Source organism: Antennarius striatus, chromosome 9 (genome assembly GCF_040054535.1).
Source record: "Antennarius striatus isolate MH-2024 chromosome 9, ASM4005453v1, whole genome shotgun sequence".
Lineage (NCBI taxonomy): Eukaryota > Metazoa > Chordata > Actinopteri > Lophiiformes > Antennariidae > Antennarius > Antennarius striatus.
The window spans coordinates 17,335,001-17,359,243 of NC_090784.1; the positions used below are offsets into that span (position 1 = coordinate 17,335,001).

At 39.2% G+C, this 24,243-nt stretch overlaps 3 protein-coding genes across 7 annotated transcripts in view; all 3 read left to right on the forward strand.

Annotated features, from left to right (window-relative positions):
- Positions 1–7,566, forward strand: part of clstn3 (calsyntenin 3) — a 19,797-nt gene extending 12,231 nt beyond the window's left edge. For all 3 annotated transcript variants that reach the window (XM_068323437.1, XM_068323438.1, XM_068323439.1), the window contains 7 exons: positions 44–192; positions 3,023–3,249; positions 3,417–3,578; positions 4,012–4,157; positions 4,327–4,462; positions 5,400–5,584; positions 5,663–7,566. In XM_068323437.1, the coding sequence (XP_068179538.1) occupies positions 44–192; positions 3,023–3,249; positions 3,417–3,578; positions 4,012–4,157; positions 4,327–4,462; positions 5,400–5,584; positions 5,663–5,812 (1,155 nt within the window). In that variant the 3' untranslated portion in view covers positions 5,813–7,566. The remainder of the gene's footprint in view (positions 1–43; positions 193–3,022; positions 3,250–3,416; positions 3,579–4,011; positions 4,158–4,326; positions 4,463–5,399; positions 5,585–5,662) is intronic.
- A 1,013-nt stretch (positions 7,567–8,579) lies between these two features.
- On the forward strand, positions 8,580–20,577 carry pex5 (peroxisomal biogenesis factor 5). 3 transcript variants are annotated; one of them, XM_068324603.1, is made up of 17 exons: positions 8,580–8,784; positions 11,338–11,485; positions 11,624–11,662; positions 11,757–11,874; positions 11,995–12,147; positions 12,288–12,372; positions 12,523–12,613; positions 12,877–12,999; positions 14,720–14,833; positions 15,202–15,285; positions 15,525–15,644; positions 15,811–15,954; positions 16,085–16,155; positions 18,243–18,464; positions 18,587–18,752; positions 18,837–18,994; positions 19,382–20,577. In XM_068324603.1, the coding sequence occupies exons 2-17, from the start codon at positions 11,372–11,374 to the stop codon at positions 19,626–19,628; spliced, it is 2,049 nt and encodes a 682-aa protein (XP_068180704.1). In that variant the 5' UTR covers positions 8,580–8,784; positions 11,338–11,371; the 3' UTR covers positions 19,629–20,577. The 3 variants fall into 3 exon arrangements, with proteins under 3 accessions (XP_068180704.1, XP_068180705.1, XP_068180706.1); XM_068324604.1 differs by lacking the exon at positions 14,720–14,833; XM_068324605.1 differs by lacking the exons at positions 12,877–12,999; positions 14,720–14,833.
- Positions 20,578–21,673: 1,096 nt separating this feature from the next.
- On the forward strand, positions 21,674–24,198 carry cdca3 (cell division cycle associated 3). The gene is made up of 6 exons (XM_068324311.1): positions 21,674–21,748; positions 22,331–22,487; positions 22,580–22,700; positions 22,787–23,677; positions 23,755–23,822; positions 23,961–24,198. Exons 2-6 carry the CDS (start codon positions 22,356–22,358, stop codon positions 24,051–24,053), a joined length of 1,305 nt encoding a protein of 434 aa, XP_068180412.1. The 5' UTR covers positions 21,674–21,748; positions 22,331–22,355; the 3' UTR covers positions 24,054–24,198.
- Positions 24,199–24,243: the final 45 nt, after the last annotated feature.

Consider the following 24,243-nt stretch of genomic DNA (forward strand, 5'->3'; position numbering starts at 1 on the left):
TGACTAAAAATCATTTAAATTATCTTGTTTGACCTTCTTTCAGGTCCATGTGAACCCCAGTCAGTCAGTTCTAGTGCTGGAGGGAGACGACATTGAGAGCTTTAATCGTGCAGTGCAACAGGTCACCTACAGGAACTCTCTGCGATTCGCCACTCCTGGAGTCCGACCCCTGAAACTAACCACCTCCCTCAGGTACAAAAACACTCTTACATGTGATTAAATGAATGGGGGCTTTTTTCACTAAAAATACAGAGACAGAGATACTGATTTCACCATCGGAAATATTTGAATATTCACAGACGCTAACAGCTCAATGTCCTCTTACAGTAAGAAAGGCTGGAATTGAAAACGAAAAAGGTCTTGCTGTGTTTATGTGTTTTACCCTTGTCTGCCAGCCCACTTTTGCTTGTTCTCCCAGAATCAGTATGGATTCCCTCTGGGCATGAATGTCCAAAAATATGCAGTATAGGTGAACTACTGTCTCTAAATAGCACATACCTTATGTCTGAATGCGATTGGGGCTGGTTGTTTGTGTCAGCCCTATGATGAACTGCCGACCTGTCCGTGATATCCTGCCTCTCACCTAATGTCCTTTGGGATAGCGCCTCAACCCCCCCACCCCCCACCCCCCCATGACCCTGCAGATGATAAATGAATCACAGAAAATGGATGATTGAAAGGCAGTCTGGCTCAGTAGGATATGAGACAAGCTCAAGGAAATTAATAGAAGTGTAAAGTATCACACTGGACAAATGGTACATCAGACACTTGCTAACACTTTTAATAGTATCTAAGAGTCCCACAGTGTCGCTCTGGAATCTTCTATACCACTGATCTCATCAAACATGGACCTTGCCTGGACTGAGATAAGAGCTGGTGGGACATAAAACACTTGGCTATATAGGGAACATGTCAAAGGAGAGATAACAAGAAATATCTTATCTCTGTGTTCATTCAACCACCAGATATCATCAGTTTAAACAAAAAAAATTGCATATGTTAAATTGGCACTGACTTTGGTGAAGGATGAACTCAAATATGCAATTTTAATATTGTTCCTTTTTAGTATCCCCCAGTGAAAAATAAAGAGCCTGTCCTGTCATTCAGTTATTTACACAGGAGAAAAGCAGCTCATATTGTCCACATTTTTTCACGGTAACCTTGATGATTCCACAAGGACTGACAGCACAGTGTTGTTCAGCTGCAGGACAATCCCTGCATACTGGTTCCGTCCGCATCACTCTGAAGAGCCCGGCTGTGAAAATGAAAAGCACACAAACTCAGTTTCCGTGTCAGTGCTCAACCATGCTTAACATTTGCAAACTGGCTCTCTGGCTTTAGCAGCCGCTTTTAGCTTCTGCAATATTAATTCACATAGGAAAGTACAGTCAAGTGCATATGCTCTGTGGTATATTGTGTATTTATACTTCAGCTAGCTGCCTGCCAAAAAAGAAATCAGATGCTATAAAACTCTCAAGCTGCACAGATTTTTATAATTGTCTTTTGTGGTAGTTATTTTCGTCACATGTGTATAAAATTAAAATTATTACCACACCACAAGTTGCTGCCAGATGATTTTTTCCGCCTAGTGTTTGTAAGATCCCAAAAGCTCAAGGTCATGGACAGATTTTCTTTCCTTGGTTTAACTCAAGTCTACTGCAGTTTTTTTTTTTCTTCCGCATGTTTCATTGCGTGTGTGAAGATTAGACTGATTTGGGGCCAGGAGTTACCCAGATGGCTGAACATCAGGCCCTTCTGGAGAGGCAGCTGTTCACTCTGATAGTAGAAATCTAACTCACACACATGGACATACTTTGCAAAATCCCTTTGCTGATATGATGCTGAATTATAGTGCAGATGAATAAATATGTGTGCAGCTTGTCATCAATTTGATTTGCTTTCCCCTCTTCTGGAAGGAAAAAAAAACATTCTTCATAAGCAGAGCAACTTTGGAAAGACATTCACCGCTTTCAGTGTCACAACTAGACACCACTCAGGGAGCACAAACCTCCGTCAAGGCAGCTCAGATTCCCCATCGTGTCATCGTGACTGATAAGCCCCAAAGATAGAAACACTGAACCTTATAATATTAGTCCTTGACCCGTAGAATTTATAATCACAGTGATATCATTATTAGTTTGATGGTTATTCGATAAAAATCTATTTCTGTAAAGCTCAGTAAACAATCATAATATGTCAAATTTCCCATTTAACTGAATCAACAGTTTCAGCTACGACATGTTTACTAGTTGAAAATCTCTAATGCTATTATTTTTTATCTCATAGAAGAGGATTTTTCCAGAATGCTGCTTGGATCCAGGTCATACTTTGCTGTGTAATATGTGATGGATCTTATCGAGATGTGATTGTGTAATTTTTGTCCACATATTATACTCATGAGATTTAGAATTTAAAATACAATCTGTAATTGCTCTATCCTGCAATGGTAAAGCGTTGTGTAAAAGGAATCGTTTATCCAGATGTTGAAGAGCCATTCTCTACCTTGCCAAATTTCTAATTTAAATTAATCCGTATCTTTCTGAGTAATCCTGCTAACAAACAAACTGTTTCAAAAATAAAATTTCTTCGATGATGATGATCATAGTTAAAGGAGTGAGCTCGATTGAGAAAATATTATTCTGGATTTGAAGCTATTTGGTCTTGATCATCACACCAAATTTCTTTGTATCAAATGTGCTAATTTTTGGAAGTGGGAAGTCTATAGCTGTATTAGCTCTGCTCTGTGGTAATTGCTAGCAACACCATGCTAAAATGTTCACAGTTGGGACAGGAGTGTTTAGTGCTAGTTAATCAACATGGTTTAACTTCATCATATTAGTCAGTAGGATTTAGGATTATGGATAACATTCCAGTTTTATCTGGACCAAAGCGAGTAGTGTCTTATTGTCTTGCAAACAGTTTTGAGAAGTTGTGTAAAGAAACAATGCAGACAGTTGAGTTACCAAACCATTAAATTTTTCAATCCTCCTTTTATGTCCCGCTCTTCTTCTTTATCTGCCAGATGTTTCAACGAGGAGAGCTGCCTGTCCCTGAAGCAGCTGGAAGGATACCTGGTGGTCCTCCAGCCGGACGCCCCTCAGATCTCCCTCTCCGGGGTCGGTCCTCATCTGGCCCGTCCTGCTCCTGAGTTTGAAGGTCCGCGTGGTGTCCCCCTTTTCCCTGAGCTCCGGATCGTCTGTTCCTTGTCTCATGCTGTCAACACAGCTGCACAGGGTATGGAGGGTGGAGGTGAGTCATGCATTAAATAACGCCATTACAACTGCACATCTACGAGGTATTATAAGATGATTTGAAATAAATCTAAATTGTTTACCACACAGCTCCTCATTATAATTAACTGTCTGTAAAATTGAGTCAATAATGTTGACATTTATCTCCTTTTCACTGCCTCTTAGCTCTGATGTCTGATGCTATAGCACACACACTGGATGGCTGTGAAGTCCAACCACTTGGGGAAGAGCTAAACCCAGAGAGGGAAGAGCTTATGGTGGACATGGATGTAGTGCGAGAGAGAGGACTGGAAATCATCAATACCACTGCATACATTGCCATCACAGGTAATGTGCATAAAGACACTCCAACAAGTTTAAACAGTCATATCTATATTTTCCTGTGAAAGGTCCCGTACTGAAACCTTTCCAATAAATGTACCGGTAATTATACCTGGTTCAGAAAAAATATGTGGAAAGTATTCTTTTGTTATTATTTTTGGCATTATTGGCATTGATTGTTGTCCAGGTCACAATAGGCACCAATACATCTATTGTAATAAAAGTATTGATTGTGTGTCAGAAAATGTTTGTACAAGACATTTCCTTTTTCCAGATGAGTAGATGACAAGCAAAATACAAAATCATCTCTAACTTGAAAGAACTTTTAAAACCTCCACATTCAATTCTGTTAAATTTCTATTACCAGTTATCTAATCTGTATAATTTTTTCCCTCAGTAGTTTTTATTCTGTTTTATTCTGTTTCTGCAATCCTTCCAGGTGCTGAATCCATCTCTGTGTATGAGGATGTCCTTCGCTCAGTCCACTACCGTCTGGCCAAAGGCTCAGCTCGTTTCGAGAGACGGTTCCGCCTGTCCTGCTCTGAGATGAATGGCAGATACACAAGTAATGAATTGACTCTGGAGGTGAGAGAGAGATTATCCCCTGGTACCGACATGGATGTACACTAATCATTTAGATTAAGCAGTCTTTGTAAAAAATAGTCACGATACAGTAATTGCATTGTGTTATTTTGAGGAACCAACACTGAGTTCATTAGTTCTTCTTCTTTGTTCTCTACCGCCAACCTTGCAGGTGAATTTCCTTCATTCCCTTGACAGTCTGTACCACCCATCCCACCTCCTGGCCTCCCAGCAGCAGTTTCTCCATCCATCCCACCATGCTGGAGAGCTGAGTGGACACACTCTGCCCAACCCACATCGTAACTCAGGTGACATTTTCCTTTCAACATCATTTCCTTCATTGTAGCATGTATTATAAGTGCTTCATAACAAAGGACAAAAAGATACAGAATACAGACACTCTGAAGATGTTGGTCGGATCTGAAAGATACAGACAATCGTGTTTTTGTAATACATACTGAATGCAAACATAACTTTATCGTTTGTTTACAAAGAAACTCCATAGGGCACCTTTAAGTCCAGAAGAGATCATTTTAGAGTTTGGGAGCTGCAACCTCTAAGGCACAGTCTTTTAGTTTTATGCCTTGGGTGAGGATCAAGCAATAAACCCAAATTAAAAAGACCCCTGGAAACCTAACTAGTGATAAATGTCTGCAGCAGAGCTTTAATGAAGGCAGGTGCCTGAGCATACGGAGCCAGTGTGGAGAACAGAGTGCACGGTGAGGCAGTCATACCAGTCTGCTACAATTATTTTCTTAATTTCTGCAATAATTACAGTTACTCAGTTGTTGGCGCTGTCGGGTTGAACCTTATTGTCCACAACTGAAAATTTTAGATTTTAAAATGTGTTCATGGTGAAGATAGAATTCCTTAAAACTGGTAAGAATTGTTTGCAGTACAGTATAAATATTTAGAAGTGGAATAATCATTCAAAAAGTGGATTTTAATGTACTGCTTACAAACGACAAAGAGAATGATAGAGACTATTTACTAAGAACTATCTTGTCTAATTCCATTTTTGGGGGGAGGGCTGAGGTGTGTTTATTTTTTCCCAGTTATCAATTGTCTTTATTGTCTGTTTGTTTGAATTTGTTCAACAGCAACTTGTTCACCTGGTTGTCGCTGAATTATATTCTGCACCTCAGTCAACACTGTCAGCTTGACTTGACTCATTGGCATACATATTCTACATATTATTTTATAATTCATAATCATCCTGGGGTGTTTTCTTTTTCTACCCTCCAGTGGTGCCAGGAGCAGCAACAGTTATTATAATGGTATGTGTCGGTTTCCTGGTTGTCATGGTGATTCTTGGGGTGTTCCGTATTCGCTCCATACATCGCCGTGGAGAAGGTGCCAGAGGCGGGTCTAAGGACAGTAATGGCCAATGGGATGACTCTGCACTCACCATCATTGTCAACCCTATGGAGGTAAAAAGATGCTATTGGCATTTTGGTAGTAAATGACCACACGTTTTTGATTTTATCCTAACGTTGTTTTTTATACAGTCCTATGAGTCTCGCATGGGCATATCCGCTGACACTGAGGGCGAGGGAGAGGAGGATGAGGAGGTGGAGGAATCACCTGATGACGCCAATGATGACCAGCGAATCATTATCAAAAAGGAGGGGAGAGATGGCAACGCCCGTCGCTACTGAGTCACACATGTCTCAGCACCAGTTCTCATGGGAACCGCACACTGGATCACCAGTTACACACTCAAACACTTAATATCAACAACTGCTTACACCATTTGTAAAAGGAATGTATGCTTACAAACACAGTCACTGTAATACTCTTGACACTCAACACCATATGTGACCTATAGCCAACAATGAGCAGTTGTTCTCCACCTAAATGTTCAATGGCACAATGTATACAGTTTATGTAATTTAACCACTTTAACAAGCCCCACCAAAAGTATACGTGGTGCACCAGTGCTAAGTCACAAGATGGTAATGTGTTTGTATAGTGAAATACTGGTTGAATGAGACAGCTTTTTTTATTCAAAAATAAGAAGATTGTATCTTATTGTTTCATTATTCAACAGAGAATGAAATCTTGTTCTTCATCTTGATCTAAATCTTTACAAAAACTCTGAAATCTGGAGGAATCCATAACACGCAGGGCTTGACCAGATCTGCAGGCACAAAATCAAAGCCTCGATCCACGGCTCAGCACCACTTTATTAGATTGACTTGAGAAGTCCATGCACAAGCTCTTTTCCTCCTTTGCATCCTCTCTCCTCACATTTCTAAATCACCATTGACCAGAAAGGAAAAACACTGGAGGTCTGACATTATGGCCACTCTTCAACATATTTATTAAGCTTAAAAATCTATTCGAAAGTACTTTTCTTCTGGTATTGTGACTATTTTAGTTCTTCAGCTCTTGACTGTATCTTATATGGGGCTGATGATTAGATGAGAAGATTTGAGCACTATCAACCTTCCTTTTCGTAAGCTTGTACTATTGCAATACGCCATTGATACACAGTGAAGGCCTGAATGTGTTGAGTCCATGTCTGTGTGATTTCTGGGCCATATCAGAGTTTGTACCACTAAATGACAAAACATCACTGTCTTCAATAAACCTGACCTCGAACACCTCTGACAGACACACACACACACACACACACACACACACACACACTGACTGCTGGAATGTCTCTAAATGACTCACTGCTTTTACTACAACTGAAAGACATCTCATACAAAATCCATGAATGCTCACATGCACATCCCATAATGCTACCCCTGCTGTTTCCAGAATGTCAGCTCAGCTTGGGCAGTTTTTGATTGTATTGATTGTAATGAATTTTCTGTACATACAATGATTACTATTATGATATTATTGTTATTACTATTATTATTGCGGCCACACTTTTTCTGCGCATTATGTGAGGGAGCAAATTATGATTTTCTTGTACTTCAAATTTAGTAATTCATCTTTGCAGCATCAAAAAACAGTAAAAATGATAATAATAGTAGTAGTGATAAGGATGATAATCCCTGGCTTGATGAGTGTCTCTTAATTTGTGTGTAATATTGTTGTAATTTAAGAGCTCGTCAATATCTGAATCACAGAAAAAGGAGGGCACAATGTTGTGATACTTAGATATGTCTCACTCATTTTATATTTCACAACTGTGTGTCATTTTTTTCATATTTTATAGACTTCTTCCCTGTTGTTTTCTCTCCATCAGATATCTTTGGTTTAATGAATGTAAAACCGTGTGCTTCTCCTGACCTTCCACCCTTCCCTTTTCCCTCACCTCTCTCTCTCTTTGTGTCTCTTGCTGTCTTTCTGTGTAGCCTATCAATGTGCAGTGCTAAACCTGTCAGTAAATAAAGCCTGTCGTTTTTGAGTGTGATGTTAAGAAGGAATAAACATTGCATTGATTAATAACTTATATTATTACTGTTAATATTGGAGCATTACCTGTAATTATTAATACGGTGGTGACATGAATTATGCTGACTAACTGTTATTGTCAGAAAACATTCAAAATTCATAATAAAAACACAATATGAGATCTCCAAGACATAAAGTGTCCTTGCTAGAATAATAATAATGGTGGCATCGTAGAATATTTTTTTAAAGTAATGCCACAAATAAAAATGTACAGTTACATTTGTTCCACACCACATTTAGCTTAAACCTGGAGTGACTACTTTTCCAGTTAATACAAGATTAAAATATAAAATTTAAAAAAAAAAAACTTGATTGTATAGATTAAGATATATTCTTAATTTTCCTTCTGGGATTATAACAGTATATATATATTTTTTTTTTAAAAACAATATTAGTAATAAGAGGTAGACATTGACAAACTACTGCTTATGCAGTTCGACCACAACAACCCAATAATCTGGTAAGAGAATTGTTTAGATCATTGAATATTAATAATAGAAGGTAATATTTCTTTTCAAAAAGCATTAAAATTCTAATAGTATAGCAATATGTGCCTCGAGTTGTCAAAGTAAAAACACATTTAATCTTGCAGAAATACCGTCAAGGATTCTGCATGGCTGCATGACTTTATCAGTGGTGCATAAAAGTACAACATTCCATCGTAGTTTAGGACAGGACCATATGATATATGAAAATATATAATTTATATAATAAATTATAATAGCCCTCAAATTAAGTGGCAGCGTGGTAGACACACACAATTACACTATCATAAGTTATATTATGGTCATATGTTTTATTTTTATATATTATATGAACATCATAAACACAACATACTAACACACCAAATGATTTGCACCTGGCAACAACATTTCGGTTTTTACGGACTTTGGTCTCCAGCATTAAATCTTTGCGTAAATTCCGCCTCACTACGTTACTTTTTGATGAGCAACGACATTTTCTTACGTAAAGCTGTGTGAGAATACAAACCCATCGTTGCGTTACGAGACATTCAAGTGATCGGTGGAGGGTTTTGTGGGTCATGGAAGGCAGAAGGTAAATAAAAGAGAAGCGTCAGGAAGCGGAGTACACACACAGCAGCTGGATTCAGACGGCTACTACCAGGATTGTCTGCGGCAACTTTTGCACCAATACGGTTAGAATCAGGAAGAAAGGGCTGAGCAGAGCCGAGGGAGCACAGCAGCTGCTGTCGGTGGTGAGATGAACATCCTGCTACTCTCTATCCTAACAGTAGCTAGCTAGTACCATTAGCTCCCTCTAGCTACATTCGCTTTTGTTGAAAGGGACGTCATTTAAAAAAAAAAAAAATCTTCTTCTTTTGACTCACTGGCGTTATTTAATGAACAAAGACAATTACACACGTTAGCTTGATTAACGTGTGCCAAGCTAATAGCGGTGTTTGTGGGAAAACATCACAGTTAGTTTCAGAAAATTAAAGCTACAAGTGCACAGAGGCACCGCTGCCAGTGCAGTTAGCCGGTCTGATAGACGGTGTGTGGAGGTGAGTTCTCACACAGGGCTGCTTTTAGCTGTGCAATGGGGGAAAGTTTGTCATATTTTTGGAGACTGAAGTGATTCTCGAAACCAGACATGTCCTATTTGTAATATGTGGGTAAGCTAGAAAACATGTGACACGGTGGCCTATCTGTAATAGCGTGTTTATTAATATCTTGTGTAATCCTCTTACATTGACCCTAATCATCATACAACAGCTGATTAAATCGGTATCAACTCCCCATTGTCTATTAGGTTTTTTTTTTGGGAAATACTGTTTACTGCTATTGCAATAACCAAATCAAATAAAGGCAGTTCAAGTAACTATCAAACACGATTTCTCCAAATATAGCAAAGAATTTTTGTTTTACCAGCTTACTATGGTTTCAGAATGAATCAGCTTCCATGTCAAGTGCCTCTAGTACTATGTACAGCATCCTTTTGGTGCTATGACCTGCTATAAACGTGATGCACAGCCAGATTCCAGCTTCTACCAGCCTTCTTGAGAAATCTTCCAGTCAAAGACCCCCAGTTGTGTAATATTCCTGGGTTAATGTGTTGCAGCTTCATTCTTCACATCTCACCTGAGATTTTCCACGGGGATTCAAGTTGAAAGAGTCTTTGTGGACTTTGGGATCACCATCTTATTGTCTCGTGATACCCAAGCTTCAGTATGCTCTGAGATGGCAAAATGCTTTCTTTTGTGATTTCCTGATACTTGCTGTAATCCATCCGACCCTCTGTGCACCACAAGATTCCCAGGTCAGAGCAAGCAAAGTAGCCCCAGAGCATCACAAAGCCACCACCACGTTACACTGTAGGTAGGAAGTTCTCTTTAGCGTATGCTTATTTCTTCTTCCTCCAGACATACCAGTGAACCGGATAGGTTACAGTTTGGTTTCATCACTCCACACAGCAGCATCCCACTGGAGCTGACTATGTGCTTTTGGGTTAGCTTTGGTGTGCATCGTTTAGAGTTCAGATCCCTTGTCTAAATTTAGACCTGAACAGAAATGCATCTGATTTGCATTTGTGTGTTTAGTGGGTATTGAAATTATGATATGTAACATATTTTGCCAACAAACCTAACGTACAATGGTGGTTGAATAGTACCTTTTAAAATATTACTGGGCCTGAAGAAAAAAATTAATACAAATTGTCTGTTTTACCCTTAATTCTTACAAGAGATAAATAGTAGTTAAATATATGGCAAAACTATACAAATACAAATGTGTAGTGTGTTTGGATAAGCCCGTTGATGTAGGTCTGTTTATGTTTCACAGCTGTATGCTTCAGCCACCTCTGGGAATAGTGGAGGTCATAAATCTAGTCAGGACTCTATAAGAGCGATTGGCTGCCCACTTGTAGAATGAGCTCCCCTCTACAGTATTTTCTGTAGTGAAAGTAAGCTAACACCGCAATAATAGAGAATTAAATTTCTATTTCTGACAGTTCATTATTGAAATTGAAGCATTGCACATCCCTCTCGGGAGATGAAACAAATTGTTTGGGCCGGCATGTATAACAGTCTGTCAGCTGTTCGTCGCTGGGCCTGGATATAGGTCAGAAAATTGAGCTGCAGGTGTTCATTATGGACCAAATAAAAGAGGACAGTTAATAAATGTGAGAATTTTTTTTTATTGATGGAAGATCAGGTGAGTGATCAGATTCATAGGGAATTAGAACCTAATATTGTTGACCTTGCATCAATATGAGGAGCATATAAGGTTACCCTTGCCATCTGTGGTTCCATAAAGCGGTTTGGTCTATGTAGATCTTGGAAATTTATAATTCTAATTTCTAATTCTATTTTCACAATAAATTTGATGCAATCAATTCCTTGGATATATCTCAATATTGTACAAACATTTACAAAACAAAACATTTAACAATCAAGCAAATCAATGTTTCAATTTTCTAAATTGTCTCAACCAAAGTAGGTTGACAAAATAATTAGTAATAAGTTAAAAAAAAATTATGAAAGGACATGACAGAAGATAAGCAGCTAGAGCTTGACATAATCCCAATCACTAATTTTTTGAGTGGGATTGTATACTACTTCCTGTATTTTGTATGTATTTCATGTACTGTAGTTCATGTATTTTGCGTATTAGTTTGTGGACGGGTGTAATGTGCGCCACATTCAGTGCTAATGTTTCAGTGATATACAGTAGATGTTGAGCCTGAACAGCTGTGTTCTTCTTTTTGGAGATTAACCTTGAAATGCATCCATTCATTTTCTTCATGTTCTCAGGTAGTCTGAGTGGTTGCCTCGTCTCTCTTTTGCCATGGCGATGCGGGAGTTGGTGGAGGCAGAATGTGGGGGAGCCAACCCTCTCATGAAGTTGACTAGTCACATGACAAAGGAAGGCGGAGCATGGCAGCACCGCTCAACACCTACAGTGAGTAATTTGTATATGTAAGATGACATGTTTTTGGCACACTTTACATATTGTAGTCTTATTAAGAAGTTTGCTGCTCAGCAGCAGACATGGCATAAGTAGTTCATTACATTTTGTTCCTCCATTCTTTCCTTCCAGATTCCCCCCAGTGCTATAGAGATCGCAACTGAGGAAGAGGTTTGTACTTGTGTTTACTCTTTGTATATTCTTAAAGTCTTTTAAAAGGGAATACTTGTATTAGGTATGGAAACATGATTTTGTTTTGCTCCAGCTGGTAAATGAGTTCCTTCAGACCCCCCCACGACCCCCACACACATTTGACATGGGTCAGCTGTTGGAAGAAATGCAGCAAATTGACCAGCAAAGCTACAGACAAGCTCCACAGAGGGGTACATTAACACATTCATTTATTTTGGATATTAGTTTCATGTTGTTGTTGTGTTGTTTTCAGCATAAGATATCAAATGTTTTCAACTTCTTACGCACATATGCATATTTCCTTGTCCTAGCCCCAGACGTGGCAGCATTGGCCCTGTCTGGTGACTGGGCAGCTGAGTTCATCTCAGGTTCTGGTTCTGACTCTGCCTCTGCTCCGGGGATCATCAATCTTGGTGATGCAGCAGATGCTGATTGGACGAGAGAATTTATTGCTGAGGCTGCAGGTATCTTCATTTTGTTATAGTTGTGCTTTTTATGCTCATATGTCTCACTCTGGAAACACGTGTTTTTATGGTGCTTAATATCATGAGTGAATTTTTCTATGTGCTGAGTGGCTTTTTTTCCCGCACTCTCTCTCTTTCAGATCCTGGACGCTGGGCAGAGGAGTATCTGGAGCAGTCAGAGGAGAAGTTGTGGTTGGGGGACCTTGGAGACAAAGAAAACGACTGGTTAGGACAGGGCATGGGGGATGTGAATAGAGTGTGAAAATGTATAGTATGAAAATTAATCTTTGGGATGACGTTCATCACCGTCAAATGAAGCGATGACTCGTATAAAAATAAAGGTTGTTTTACAAGAATTTTATGTTACGCTGACAGGACGAAAGAGTACCAACCAGGAGAGGAGCTGAGGCAAACAGCCAATGAGCTTGTCGCAAAGGTTGATGACCCAAAGTTGAAGAACACAGAGGTGAGCAGTGACAGGATAGGATTGGATACCATTTATACCGTACATCATTTGTTTTTACATATCTGACACCATTTCTTTGATCTATGTCTTGGGCATTTTTGTGGAATGTTTCCATAGGGGCATGGTTTAGTGGTTGTGTTGAGTTTTATTATTTACATTTGGTCAGATAACTTGTTAGTTTTGAAATAAACTAGCAGTATTCTAGTGTAAATCTGATAAGTGATAAATACTTTTTTGCTTTCATTTTTTTCATTGTTGTGTAGTTCCTGCGATTCATTAGACAAATTGGCGAGGGCAGTGTGACAGTGGAGAGCAGAACAGACAAACAGCTCACAGATAAAGCTCAGGCCGAGGAGGCTCAAAACTGGGCCTCCAACCTCAACCAGGTACGAGTTAATGCCCACTGAGGAGGGAATGGTTGCAACTGGGAACAGAGGGGTGGAGCACATGGTTTCTCCTTTTCTACAGTAAAGCCTTGTGACTCATTTTCCAAAGATTTTCCAATCATGTAACCAAAAGCAGCTTCTCAGTTCCCCGTAACTTGAAGTTATTGCAGATGGAATTTGAGCAGCAATGAAACAAGTCTGCCTCTTTTCCTGTGCATTAATAAGATCTTAATGCTCATAGTTTAGCTCTGCTTATTCCCATCTTGATTCAGTTTTTCTTCAGTTCATGTCTTTGCTGAAACTGTAACCAATTACTTCTTTCACTTCACACAGAAATTTTCCCATCAAGTCATAAACTATGAAAGCCCATTTCTGCCAAGAAGTAAAAAAAATGAAGTTAGTTATGAGAAAATCTTATACTGCATATGAATTCAGCCGCAAGTTATGACATAAAACTGAAAACAACAGTACGTGCCTCATCAGTTCAACCAACTAAAAACACAAGACAGCACTTTAAATCTGGGTTTGGTCAATTTGAAGAAACAAGCCAGAAAAGTGTTAATGGAAACAAAACACACAATGTGCTGACTTTTTATTGAATTAATATTTGGCTCAATAAACAATTATGTTAAATGCTACCCTCAATTTACCACTGAATAAACGACTATTACTGCATTAAACTTAAAGGCATGAATTCAGAGTATTAGTAGCTACCCCAGGCAGGCTAACCGGCACAATATAAATCTTCAGTCCAATTATATTGAAGCAGTTTGAGATGGGTATTGATGGGTTGAGTTCAGCATTTGAGTATAACTCATATCTTCTCCATCTGAGGTATCTTTTATGTCATCTTTCCAATCCTAAACTGATTCATTCAGTCCTGTTATGTCTAGTGGAGTCTTGATATTATTGACTGGAGGTTTTTTGACCCCCAAAGGACATTGTATATCAGACTACATAAAAGAAGCTTCTTAGTTGTAAATGTATAAAAAGCGTGTTTAAAGGATGTACAATATTTGTTATTCAAATAACAGTATTATCTTTTTTATTTGTCTATATTCCAGATTTTATAGAAGTGATTTTCTGCCTACATTGTAAATCCCTGTTATCATCCATCAAATCCTATATTGGTTCCATGAAAGCACAGCAGAGTCACCCAAAAAATATTGGACATTATGACAGACTCTTATAATCAGCAAGTTTTTTTTGACAGACTGTAAATAGAATGTCAAGTCCTTACGCGCCTTCTCTCTCGTGGTAAATCAATAAGTGGTATTCGCAAAGTTGACTTCTTGTTTCAAATAAACTTTGAATTTAGTTGCTTAATTTTTCAATAAACAACTAGAAAGGACTCTATAATGTCAAAGACTTGAACATGACTGATACTAAATTGTTTCACAACCAACCCGTCATCTATTTTCTTTTAATCTTGGGAGGGATGGATTTAATATTATACTGAGTGAGTGTAGCTCTTCCTCTAGTGTATCATTAACATCTCTTATACTTGGCTCCTTTATACTTTATTGCCATCTACCTTGGACATTTTTTAACCTGCATTGTAACGCTTGGCTTACCATTACCTCAATTAACAACCACCATTCATCTGCACCTCCTCCTATTTTAAATTGGTCCTGCTCCATCCAACCCTCCAAAAACCTCAACAATTGCACCCCTCCTTCAAAACACCCTGTTCCCACTTCTTCCTTGCCTAATGCCATAGTTCCTGGTGGAGACGGGGGGAGGGAGTCTTCCCTTGGAACCCCCAGAGAAGAATGAGAAGATTGAGAAAGTTAAAGCTAAGCAAGCAGAGCAATGGGCCAAGGTCGTCAGGCAGGTAGGGCCTTTGTAGTCATGGTAACGATAGGTAGTGCTTTTTTTTTAGCTGTAGGTAGCAGCTTTTGCTGGTGTTGTACGTAGAGTTTTGTCCTACATATAAATCGTAAGACACATTTTTATTATATATTCATAAAATTAAATTCTGCTCAGCGCATTTTACTATCTGACAAAAAAGTTCAATTAGAGGAAAGAGAGAGAATTAGCCTTTTTGTATAGTTTTGTTTTTTCTCCTTTTTCCTCCTTATCATTCACTTCCTTCTGTTTTTCCTGTTTTAACTCCACCCTCCTCACTTCCAAGAACAATCATATTACCAAGCACTTGCTTACTCTAGGCAACCAGTTTTACTGCTTTTCATCTCTGGTTAGGTGTCACTGGACTCAGCTGAGGCCTGGGTGGATGAGTTTACCACATCAGGAACAGATTTCCAAGAAGCTAAAGCTGCAGTGGAGGTGAGATAATAAACAACCAATATTTAAGTTTAAATACACTTGGAAACGCAGCAGGTGAAGCATACAACCCTTGAGAAAAACTTGATCCTGTTAAAGAACAAACCAGTCTGTTTCTGCAAATACAGCATCAGTATGTTCTTGTCTGTCTCAGAGAAGTAGTGCTCAGTACTGGTACAGTAGGCTATATGATATGAGGAGACCATTAAATCATGATGTGTTTCATGTTGTCATGTTGTCAGAGTGATGTGGATTTCTGGGAGAAACTGCAGCAAGAGTGGGAGGAAATGGCTAAGAGGGATGCAGAGAGCCATCCCTGGCTGTCGGACTTCGATCAGCTGCTGAATACCTCCTATGACAAGGTAGCTTTGAACATGCTGAGCAACCTGGTTCGCTGTTCCTGGATTTTTGGATTTCTTTGCTTTGTCACAGCTCAGCATTCAGTACATACACTGTTTTGACACCTAATAATACTGTGATGTGCACATAAGGCATTCTGAGCAGCATACACATTTTCTTTTGTCTCAGGGGTATCAGTTTGAAGATGAAAACCCCTACTTATCCCACCCAGACCCTTTGTCAGAGGGAGTGAAGAGGATGGAGGCAGGGGATATCCCAGGTGCTGTACGATTCTTTGAAAGTGCTGTACAGAAAGAGCCAGACAACCAGCTGGTGAGACTCTTCCAACTTGTGGTTTCAGCCATTAACAGTTTTCAATTCAGTGATTGCCTGTTTTAATAATAATTTATATATGTAAGAACAAATTTAACTGCGCATACATTTATATTGATTTAAATTCCAGGCATGGCAGTATCTTGGAACCTGTCAAGCAGAAAATGAGCAAGAATTTGCTGCTATCAGCGCCCTCCGGAGGTGGGACATTAGAATTGCAAAATGATAGTGTAAAATCACCACTTCAGAGGCAAAACAAAGGAAAAATATTGTTAGTATACCTGAGTTTGTAAAGCAGTATCACTACCTCTAGCATATTATTTAATAGAGTCACCTGTTTTCTTTGAATATACAGTTTTGAAATTGTAAATATTTTTTTACTTGTATAAGACATCACAGTGGTGCAGTGGGTAGCACTGTTGCCTCACAACAAGACAGTCCTTCGCTCGATTCCACTAGGTCGATGCCTGCAGGTCCTTTCTGTGTGGAGTTTGCATAGTCTCCCTGTATCTACATGGTCTCTCCAGCTTCTCCGGCCTCTGCCCACCATCAAAAACATGCAATTTAGCTGGATTGGGCACTATAAATTTTCTGTAGGTTTGATAGTTTGAGTGAATATTTTTCCATGTGTGGTCCTGGGATAAACTGGCACCTGTCCAGGGTTTACCCTATCTCCCACCAGATGTCAGCTGGGATAGGCTCCAGCGTAAACCTGTGACCCTGATTCGGTTGAGTAGTTAAAGACGAGGCAAATTCTGATCATCTTGTCTTCAAGAAGATGAATGAATGACTTAGTACCATATACGTGTATATGGTACTAGTATATTGGAATTAGTTGTCATTCATAGGTTAGTAGCTCTTATGAGCTCCATGCCTGCAGGTGCTTTTCTGTTGCTTCTTTTTTTTAAACATCCTTTAAAAATTTTAAATAGTGTCATAAAAGCAAATCAGTCAGTCATGGAAATAGATTCCATTAGAGCCTCAGGGTTAAGTGTTTTGGTTACAATCTTTGATGTGCAACAAAACATTCAGTGGTGGCACTGTACCTGTACGAGTTGTGTTATAACACACAGGTTATTGTAAACATATGTTCTATATATTTTGTTGTTCACATAGAGAAAGATTTTATGGACACCAAGTCATGCACCGCTTCCACATTAATTTTAAGTGAACAAAATAAATGATGAGCAACATTAAAGCCTGAAATAAATGCTTTTAAAAAAAAAAGAAAATTTAAGTAAGCTATTCATTGTTTTTCAGAATGAGATGCCCATTCCTCGTGTGCCGCATTTACAAAACCTGGTAGATCCCTATAGATACTCATAGATCCCAACCAAAAACATTTCAAGGAAGTGAAAGGGGAAGTGTCAATCACAAATATTAAATCTGACAGATGTTAAACTACAGTATTTTGTTTGGAGGGCTTAGCAGTGTAATATCAAATAAAAGAAAATCCAAAACACATATTGGATCAGCTCCATGAACTGTTAGAGAAGCTGAAAGAAAGTGATTGGATGTAAAAATTTAATCCAAAAGGTTTATAGTTGCTCATTTGTTTTCGTATAGCTGTTCAGTCTTATGCCTGAAAAGACATGTGAACAATAAAAGGAATATTCCTAATCTAGGTTGGAATTTCAGTGGGGACAATTGTTTTCAACCAAACATTTGCAGATTTGTTAGGTCTATAAGTCAAAATATCTTCAAACAGGTTAGATGCAAACCTTCCTAGAATTCATAGCATGTTTTTGTATAAGTATAAATTCTGCTTTGTTGGTTTCAAAAATGAAAGCAAAAAATAAACAGCCACACCATCTGACTAATCAACAATGTTATGTCATTCAGTTAAAATGTGAGAACATAAACAATCAGGTATATATATACCTGAATATAATGATATTCAGGTATATACAGTATATACACCAATGTTTGCGGTGATATACTGTATGCTCACTCACATTTCATCTGCATTGATCATCCGTTCAGGAAACTATATCTTGGATAGATACAAATTCTAAGCCCAGGCTCTGAATGTTCCCTCTCTCAACTGCAGGAGTGCTGCCTCTGCACTCTTTAGGACCCTCTTGTCACCTAATTTATATGTGGTATTTGTGCATATCACTCTTTCACATCAGGTTTTTCTGTACAATTTGCCAGTTAACTGTGCCATTATGTTTTTGACAATTTATAACATTTATCTATCTTAGCATAAAGCCTGCCATAGTTTAACAACAATATGATTTTCACTATGCCTTCTTTCCTCTTCCCTTTGCTACCTTTTTTATCATTAGATGTGTAGAACTGAAGAATGACAACCTGACTGCTCTGATGGCATTAGCTGTTAGTTTCACCAATGAGTCGCTACATAGACAAGCCTGTGAGACTCTTCGCGACTGGCTGAAGCACAATCCAAAATACCATTCTGTGTGGGAACAGAATGAGCGTGAGCACCTAAAGGATGGTGCCACAGAACGGGAGAAGGAAATGGAGAGGTTCGGGTCACTGCTTCCAGAGTGAGTGTCCCAATGGGACAGAATGGTTTCAGGCTTAAAGTGCAACGAGCAGATACACCATCAAGTTGGTCTAAAATGTTATTGACGCTGTCCCTCATTCTATTTAACCCTTTCTTGGCCAGATCTTTGTTCTCGGATGTCCAGTCCCTGTTTCTACACGCAGCCAACAGTGACCCTGCCCAGGTGGATCCCCAGCTTCAATGTGGTCTGGGAGTTCTGTTCAACCTCAGCGGGGAGTATGACAAGGCAGTGGACTGCTTCAGTGCTGCTCTGTCCGTCACACCACAGGTTGGTGTAGAACCTGAGATCCAAAAATATCTTCATACACTGTTTGTTTCTGAGCTGTCACTTAATGTCTTTGGTCTCCATTAGGACTACCTGCTGTGGAATAAGTTGGGTGCCACACTTGCTAATGGAAGTCGCTCAGAGGAGGCAGTGGCCGCCTATAGGAGGGCTCTGGAACTGCAACCGGGTTTTGTCCGCAGTCGCTACAACTTGGGAATCAGCTGTGTCAACCTAGGAGCTCACAGGTGAGGAAGTGCTCACCAAAAATGCACAGATGTTTCTTTCTTAAACCTAACTACTCTGAAATTATCCTTCTAGTGTGTAACTTTTGACTTCATTGCATTTACTGCATCTGAATAACAGAGAATTTACAGTTGATTGTTCAGAGATCATTTTAAGAAAGATCAGCTTAACAGACTATTTATTTTTTTATAATTAGATCTGATTATTTTATATTATATACAGTACTTGTTAGAAGGTTTATCAATCAAGTGAATGGGCAGTCTCTCCAAATGTTTGATTCATGATTACCATACATTACTCCTTTCAGGGATCGAAGTCATTTGCAGAAAAAATTGAATTTGCTGCTTTTTATCTCACTTTAATTTGATGTCTTTCTCCTTTTTCCTCAGGGAGGCAGTGGAGCACTTCCTTGAGGCTTTATCTTTACAGCGCCAAGCGGCCGGGGATGGAGCAAGAGCTGCAAGGGGTCCTGGAGGTGCTGCAGCCACCCTGATGTCTGACAACATCTGGTCCACCTTACGCATGGCCCTTAGCATGATGGGAGAGAGTTCTCTATACACTGCTGCTGACCGCCGGGACTTAGACACATTGCTGGCTCACTTCTGCCAGAGAGAGGTGGAAGGTGGGTCTGAATGAAGACTAGCCAAGCGGTGGGGCCCCATTGAGTGTGAGTGTGTTTCACAGGGAAGTAAATGCCTGGGTGACTAAAAGATGCACAGAGGAATCCTAGTGCCCGTGGTTACAGAGGAATGGAAGAAGGAAGACACTTTCGTGTGTCCGCCATCTTGGAGACATCATCTTGTGAATGACTTTTGTTAAATGAAGCAGCGCTGAGGATGCAGGCAGCAGTAAAACAATCATGTAACACATGTTTGACAGACAGTTATGATATGGATATGATATGGAAAACTGGGTATATTGATATTTCACTTTGATTTGAAATTTGGTCTCGGTGAAGAAAATCAATCATGAAGTATTCATGAATTCATTCTGTATTCAGCAACAAACAGTTAAGTTCATCAGGTTTAACTTTATACTCACTACAGTTATATAAATGAAAGATGCAGTATTGCTGTAGTATAAAGTACAGAGTACAAACTCTAACTAGAAGCCGCTTTTTTTAATATAATTTGCAAATATTTAATTTTCTAGCAATCAGATGTCAGCCATGATGATGAAATGAAATCCAGCCGGACTGTTACTGTTATGTTAAGGAGCGTGTGTCTATGCATGTGTATGTGTATGAGTGTGTGTATGTGTGTGTGTGTGTGTGTGTGTGTGTGTGTGTGTGTGTGTGTGTGTGTGTGTGTGTGTGTGTGTGTGTGTGTGAATTATATGGATTGTGTATTAACCACAAATTGAATGAAAAGGTCATATAATTGTAATATCATTGAGATTGATTTGTCTGGGCTCCTCCCCCTCATGTTCTTATTCATTTGCTCTTGTAAAACAATTTGCTTCATTGTAAGATAATGCTATATGCCATTTTGTGTACTGTAACATAATTGTTGCACTATAACTGTTTTCAGGCCAGTTAAATGCTGACCTCAATGTTTAATTTCATATTCAGCAATAAAGCTTTGATTTCAAACACGTTTGTTTGGCTGTCCTAAAAGAATGGAGTGCTGATCCAAGGATGTTTAAATCAGCCCACTGGATCTGTAGAAAGTTCATTGAAGACCTGTCACCTCTCATCCAAGTGGCTTCTTGGATGAGAATCGGCGATACATGATGTCACAGAGCATCCCATTTCTAGAGGGTTTCTCTCACTGTTCTTTCAAACCATATATCTGAGGTGCTGGCTCTTCTGTGATATGTCCTGTCCTGTCCTGTCCTGTGACAGGATTCAGCAGTCATCCTTCACTTCAAGAAAACAGGACATTCATTTCAAGACACCAATGTGCAGATTTTGGACAAGGAAGATATAGATAAAGTAATGTGTTTTTTCACGATGTGCTGTATGCTCCGTGTGTGTGTGTGTGTGTGTGTGTGTGTGTGTGTGTGTGTGTGTGTGTGTGTGTGTGTGTGTGTGTGTGTGATTTTCAGAATGGAAAACAGTAATTTTCCTACAGTGGTTAATAAAGTATTGCTGATGATGATTATTATTATTATAAATGGTGGAGGATTTGATTTCATGGAATATAGCACAGTAATTGACCAGTAAGAAGAATTATAAAAAAATATTTTCCAAAAAAGTTTTTTTTTTTCTGTAATTATTAGGTTATTTTTTATAAGCTTCTGATTGCTGTTGCGTTTGCTTAAACATCTTTTGCTGTTTAAGGTACAGTTTTAGGGAAATATAATTATTAACCCTTGAACTTGGACAATGAATACTGAGCAGTGAAAATCCCGCCTACGTCTGAGTCAAAATTTATTAGGGTACTTTTCCTCGCATATTACAGAATTTTTATTTTTCTGCATCGCATTTGTTTGTAACTCTTCTGACCGTTTGGTCTGGATGATTCATGTTTCAAGAACATGTATTAATTTAACATTTAATTTCTCTTTTAGTTTGACTTCTCTGTTCATTTTTCTGATAACGCCCAGTTTGTCAGTTATAGCCAATCAGCGCTCACATAATGGAGACAACGTTCACGCTGATTGGTCGATTCAAAAATAACAGCACGCACGCACGCTATTTAATTAAAATGTTTTAAACCAGCGCTTCTCTTGTTGATTGAGTTCGAGTGTGGATTCAGAAGTGTTCGTCGTGCACAAACCAATCGAGCGAGTTTATTTCTAACTTTACGCCTCAGGTAATGTTTGTTATGTTTAACTGTCACAGTCATTAACCTACACGTTTTGATATCAATGTTGATTCCTACCTGAAAGTTAGGACGAAGTCAAGAAACAGGGTTAGTCAAGTTAGCTTGCTCGTAAATTTGCTTAACAGTTCTTGGAGGTTATGGTAAAGATAACTCTGCTACCAGGAATGCTAACTTCAGTTCGTTTTTGAGCTTTGAGAAAACACTGGAAGTCATGTCATTTTTTTTTTTTCTTTTACGATTGTGAAGTCAGTTTGAACATGAATGTTCCAACGCATCATTCCATACAGGCATTAATTTAAATTATGTACGAACATGACACAATCTTGTTCCACGGTTTTGCTGTAAAAAAAAAATTAATGTTTTAAATTTTTGACTTTATATTTTGTGTGTAACAATTTTATAGTGAACCTGCAGGTAGATGAAGACTAAGTTTTCTTTTTTAGTTGTATGGAAATTTATCTGTTATTTTAGTTTGATGAAACTGTGAATTCAAGGTGTTATTTTTCATTGTTGTCATAAAGTTTTTGTATGTTTTTATTGAGTTTTGTTTTGAAAACTCTTCTCTTTTAGTCTCTGTGAACTTTAAATAAGTATTATGGGGTCCAGTAAGAGCAAAGCTGCAGAATCTTCACCCACGATGACAGAACCACCCATCAAGAACAGTCGAGTTCATTGTGTGATGGATCCACGCTCTCCTTCAGCAGAAATCAACCGAACACCCATTCAGGCAGGTTTCCTAGCTGACTTACTACCAGACTTCCTGTTATCTGTGTGGAGACGTTTAATCACCTGGTACTCATTCTAAAATTATCTTGCTAGGTCTGTGGATTTGTGCCAAAAAATGTCACGGATGCAAAAACAGAATGTCCTGTGGCATTTGTAGATCCCCGCTCACCCACAGTTGGCATTATGCGCACCCCTATGAGAGACATCATAAGAGGTGACAATTTGGTAATGGGTAACTTTCAGCTTGGCTTTCCTCGTCTGCAAATGACCTGCAATATTTTCTTACATTTATCCTTACAGAGACAGTTGGCTCCTATGCCCGCCGTCTGGGCTCACTTTTCCAAAATGAGACCGAAGGCAAAGTCCCTAAAAAAACCGCCAGTGATGGTGTGAATGGCTTTAAGGGTGAAGAAGTGGCCTCCACCAATCCCCTTCTGACTCCTCTGAAGCACTGCACCTTTGACTCTATGGCTGAGCATGCAAATCTTCTGGTCACCCCTGTAACACCTCCTCTCCAGTCTGTTAACGACTCAAGCCCCTTTGTGCTTCTTCAGCATCCACAATTTGAGGTGGAACTGGAGACTGAAGAAATGAGCCTAGAGGAGGCTGAAGAAGCGAGAGAGTCCCCTTTTGACAAGAGGCTGAGCTTGAGTCTGTTAACTTGTCATGAGGGAGCAACATCATCCCAGATTTTTGCTGATGTGCACTGTGATGGTACATCATCTCCGACACCTAGTACGGAACAGGACCTACCTGGGTATGGTTATGATCATTCTTACGCCATTCCAACAATCACCGTTACAACGGAGTCTCCTCTTGCGACTGAAGAACCCACTGATGCAGATTGTTCACCAGCCCAAGTGATCCATCAAAAGTCAAAGGAAGCAGAAGAAACGGTATCTTCATTGCCCTCTTCTCCTCCTCTGTCAGATCAACAAACTGTCCTCATCTTGACAGAACCACAATCCTGCACCAGCATCCATTGCCCCATTTTGGAAGCAAGGAGGAGCCCCAGTACAGTTGTGTTAAAACCACAGTGGTTGGGAAAAGGTTTTGGTGCTACTGCGCAAAGAGCTAGAGGTGTGCAGGGGCACAGTGGAAAAGGAAGCTCCTCTGCTCTTGCTATGAAGGTGGCTGTGAAGAATATAGCCAATGAAAACATGGGACCATCTGGCAAAAGAATCCAGACAGGTACACGTAAAGTTTTTGGCATCCTATTATCTGATAACAAGATAATTTTGTTGATAATATTTCTGTTCTTTTTCAAGGCACTGAGGGTCGCTCCCCACTGCAAGTCCTGAAGGAAACCAACTCACCCAGAATCCAACGTCGTCAGGTACCGTAAACAAGCACTGGTACATTGCTAGTGATCCCAGCTGTTCTTGTTCACTGAATCTCAATTTGAAGATGTGTAAGGGGAAGTGTGATTTTAATTCACGATCAACTAACGTAATATGTTCTCCTGTTTTTCCAGCGGAAGCTGAAGGTGTCCACCCCTGACAGGCAGAGGCTTGGAGAGATGGACCAAAGGATGCTGTCAGTCTCTTTTGATAAGGAGAACAGGTGATTCACTGCATTGGAGTGAATCATACAGCATTTTATGCCGAGTTCTGCCATTTTTATTGTCTCTTAAAACAAGATTATATATGTACAGTGTTCTTGAATTGATGCCGTGGGTATATTGCTTTTACTTCCACTTCAAGCATTTTTCTATCCTTATCTTTTGTAAATATAAATAAAATTTTGTTGCCTGATCT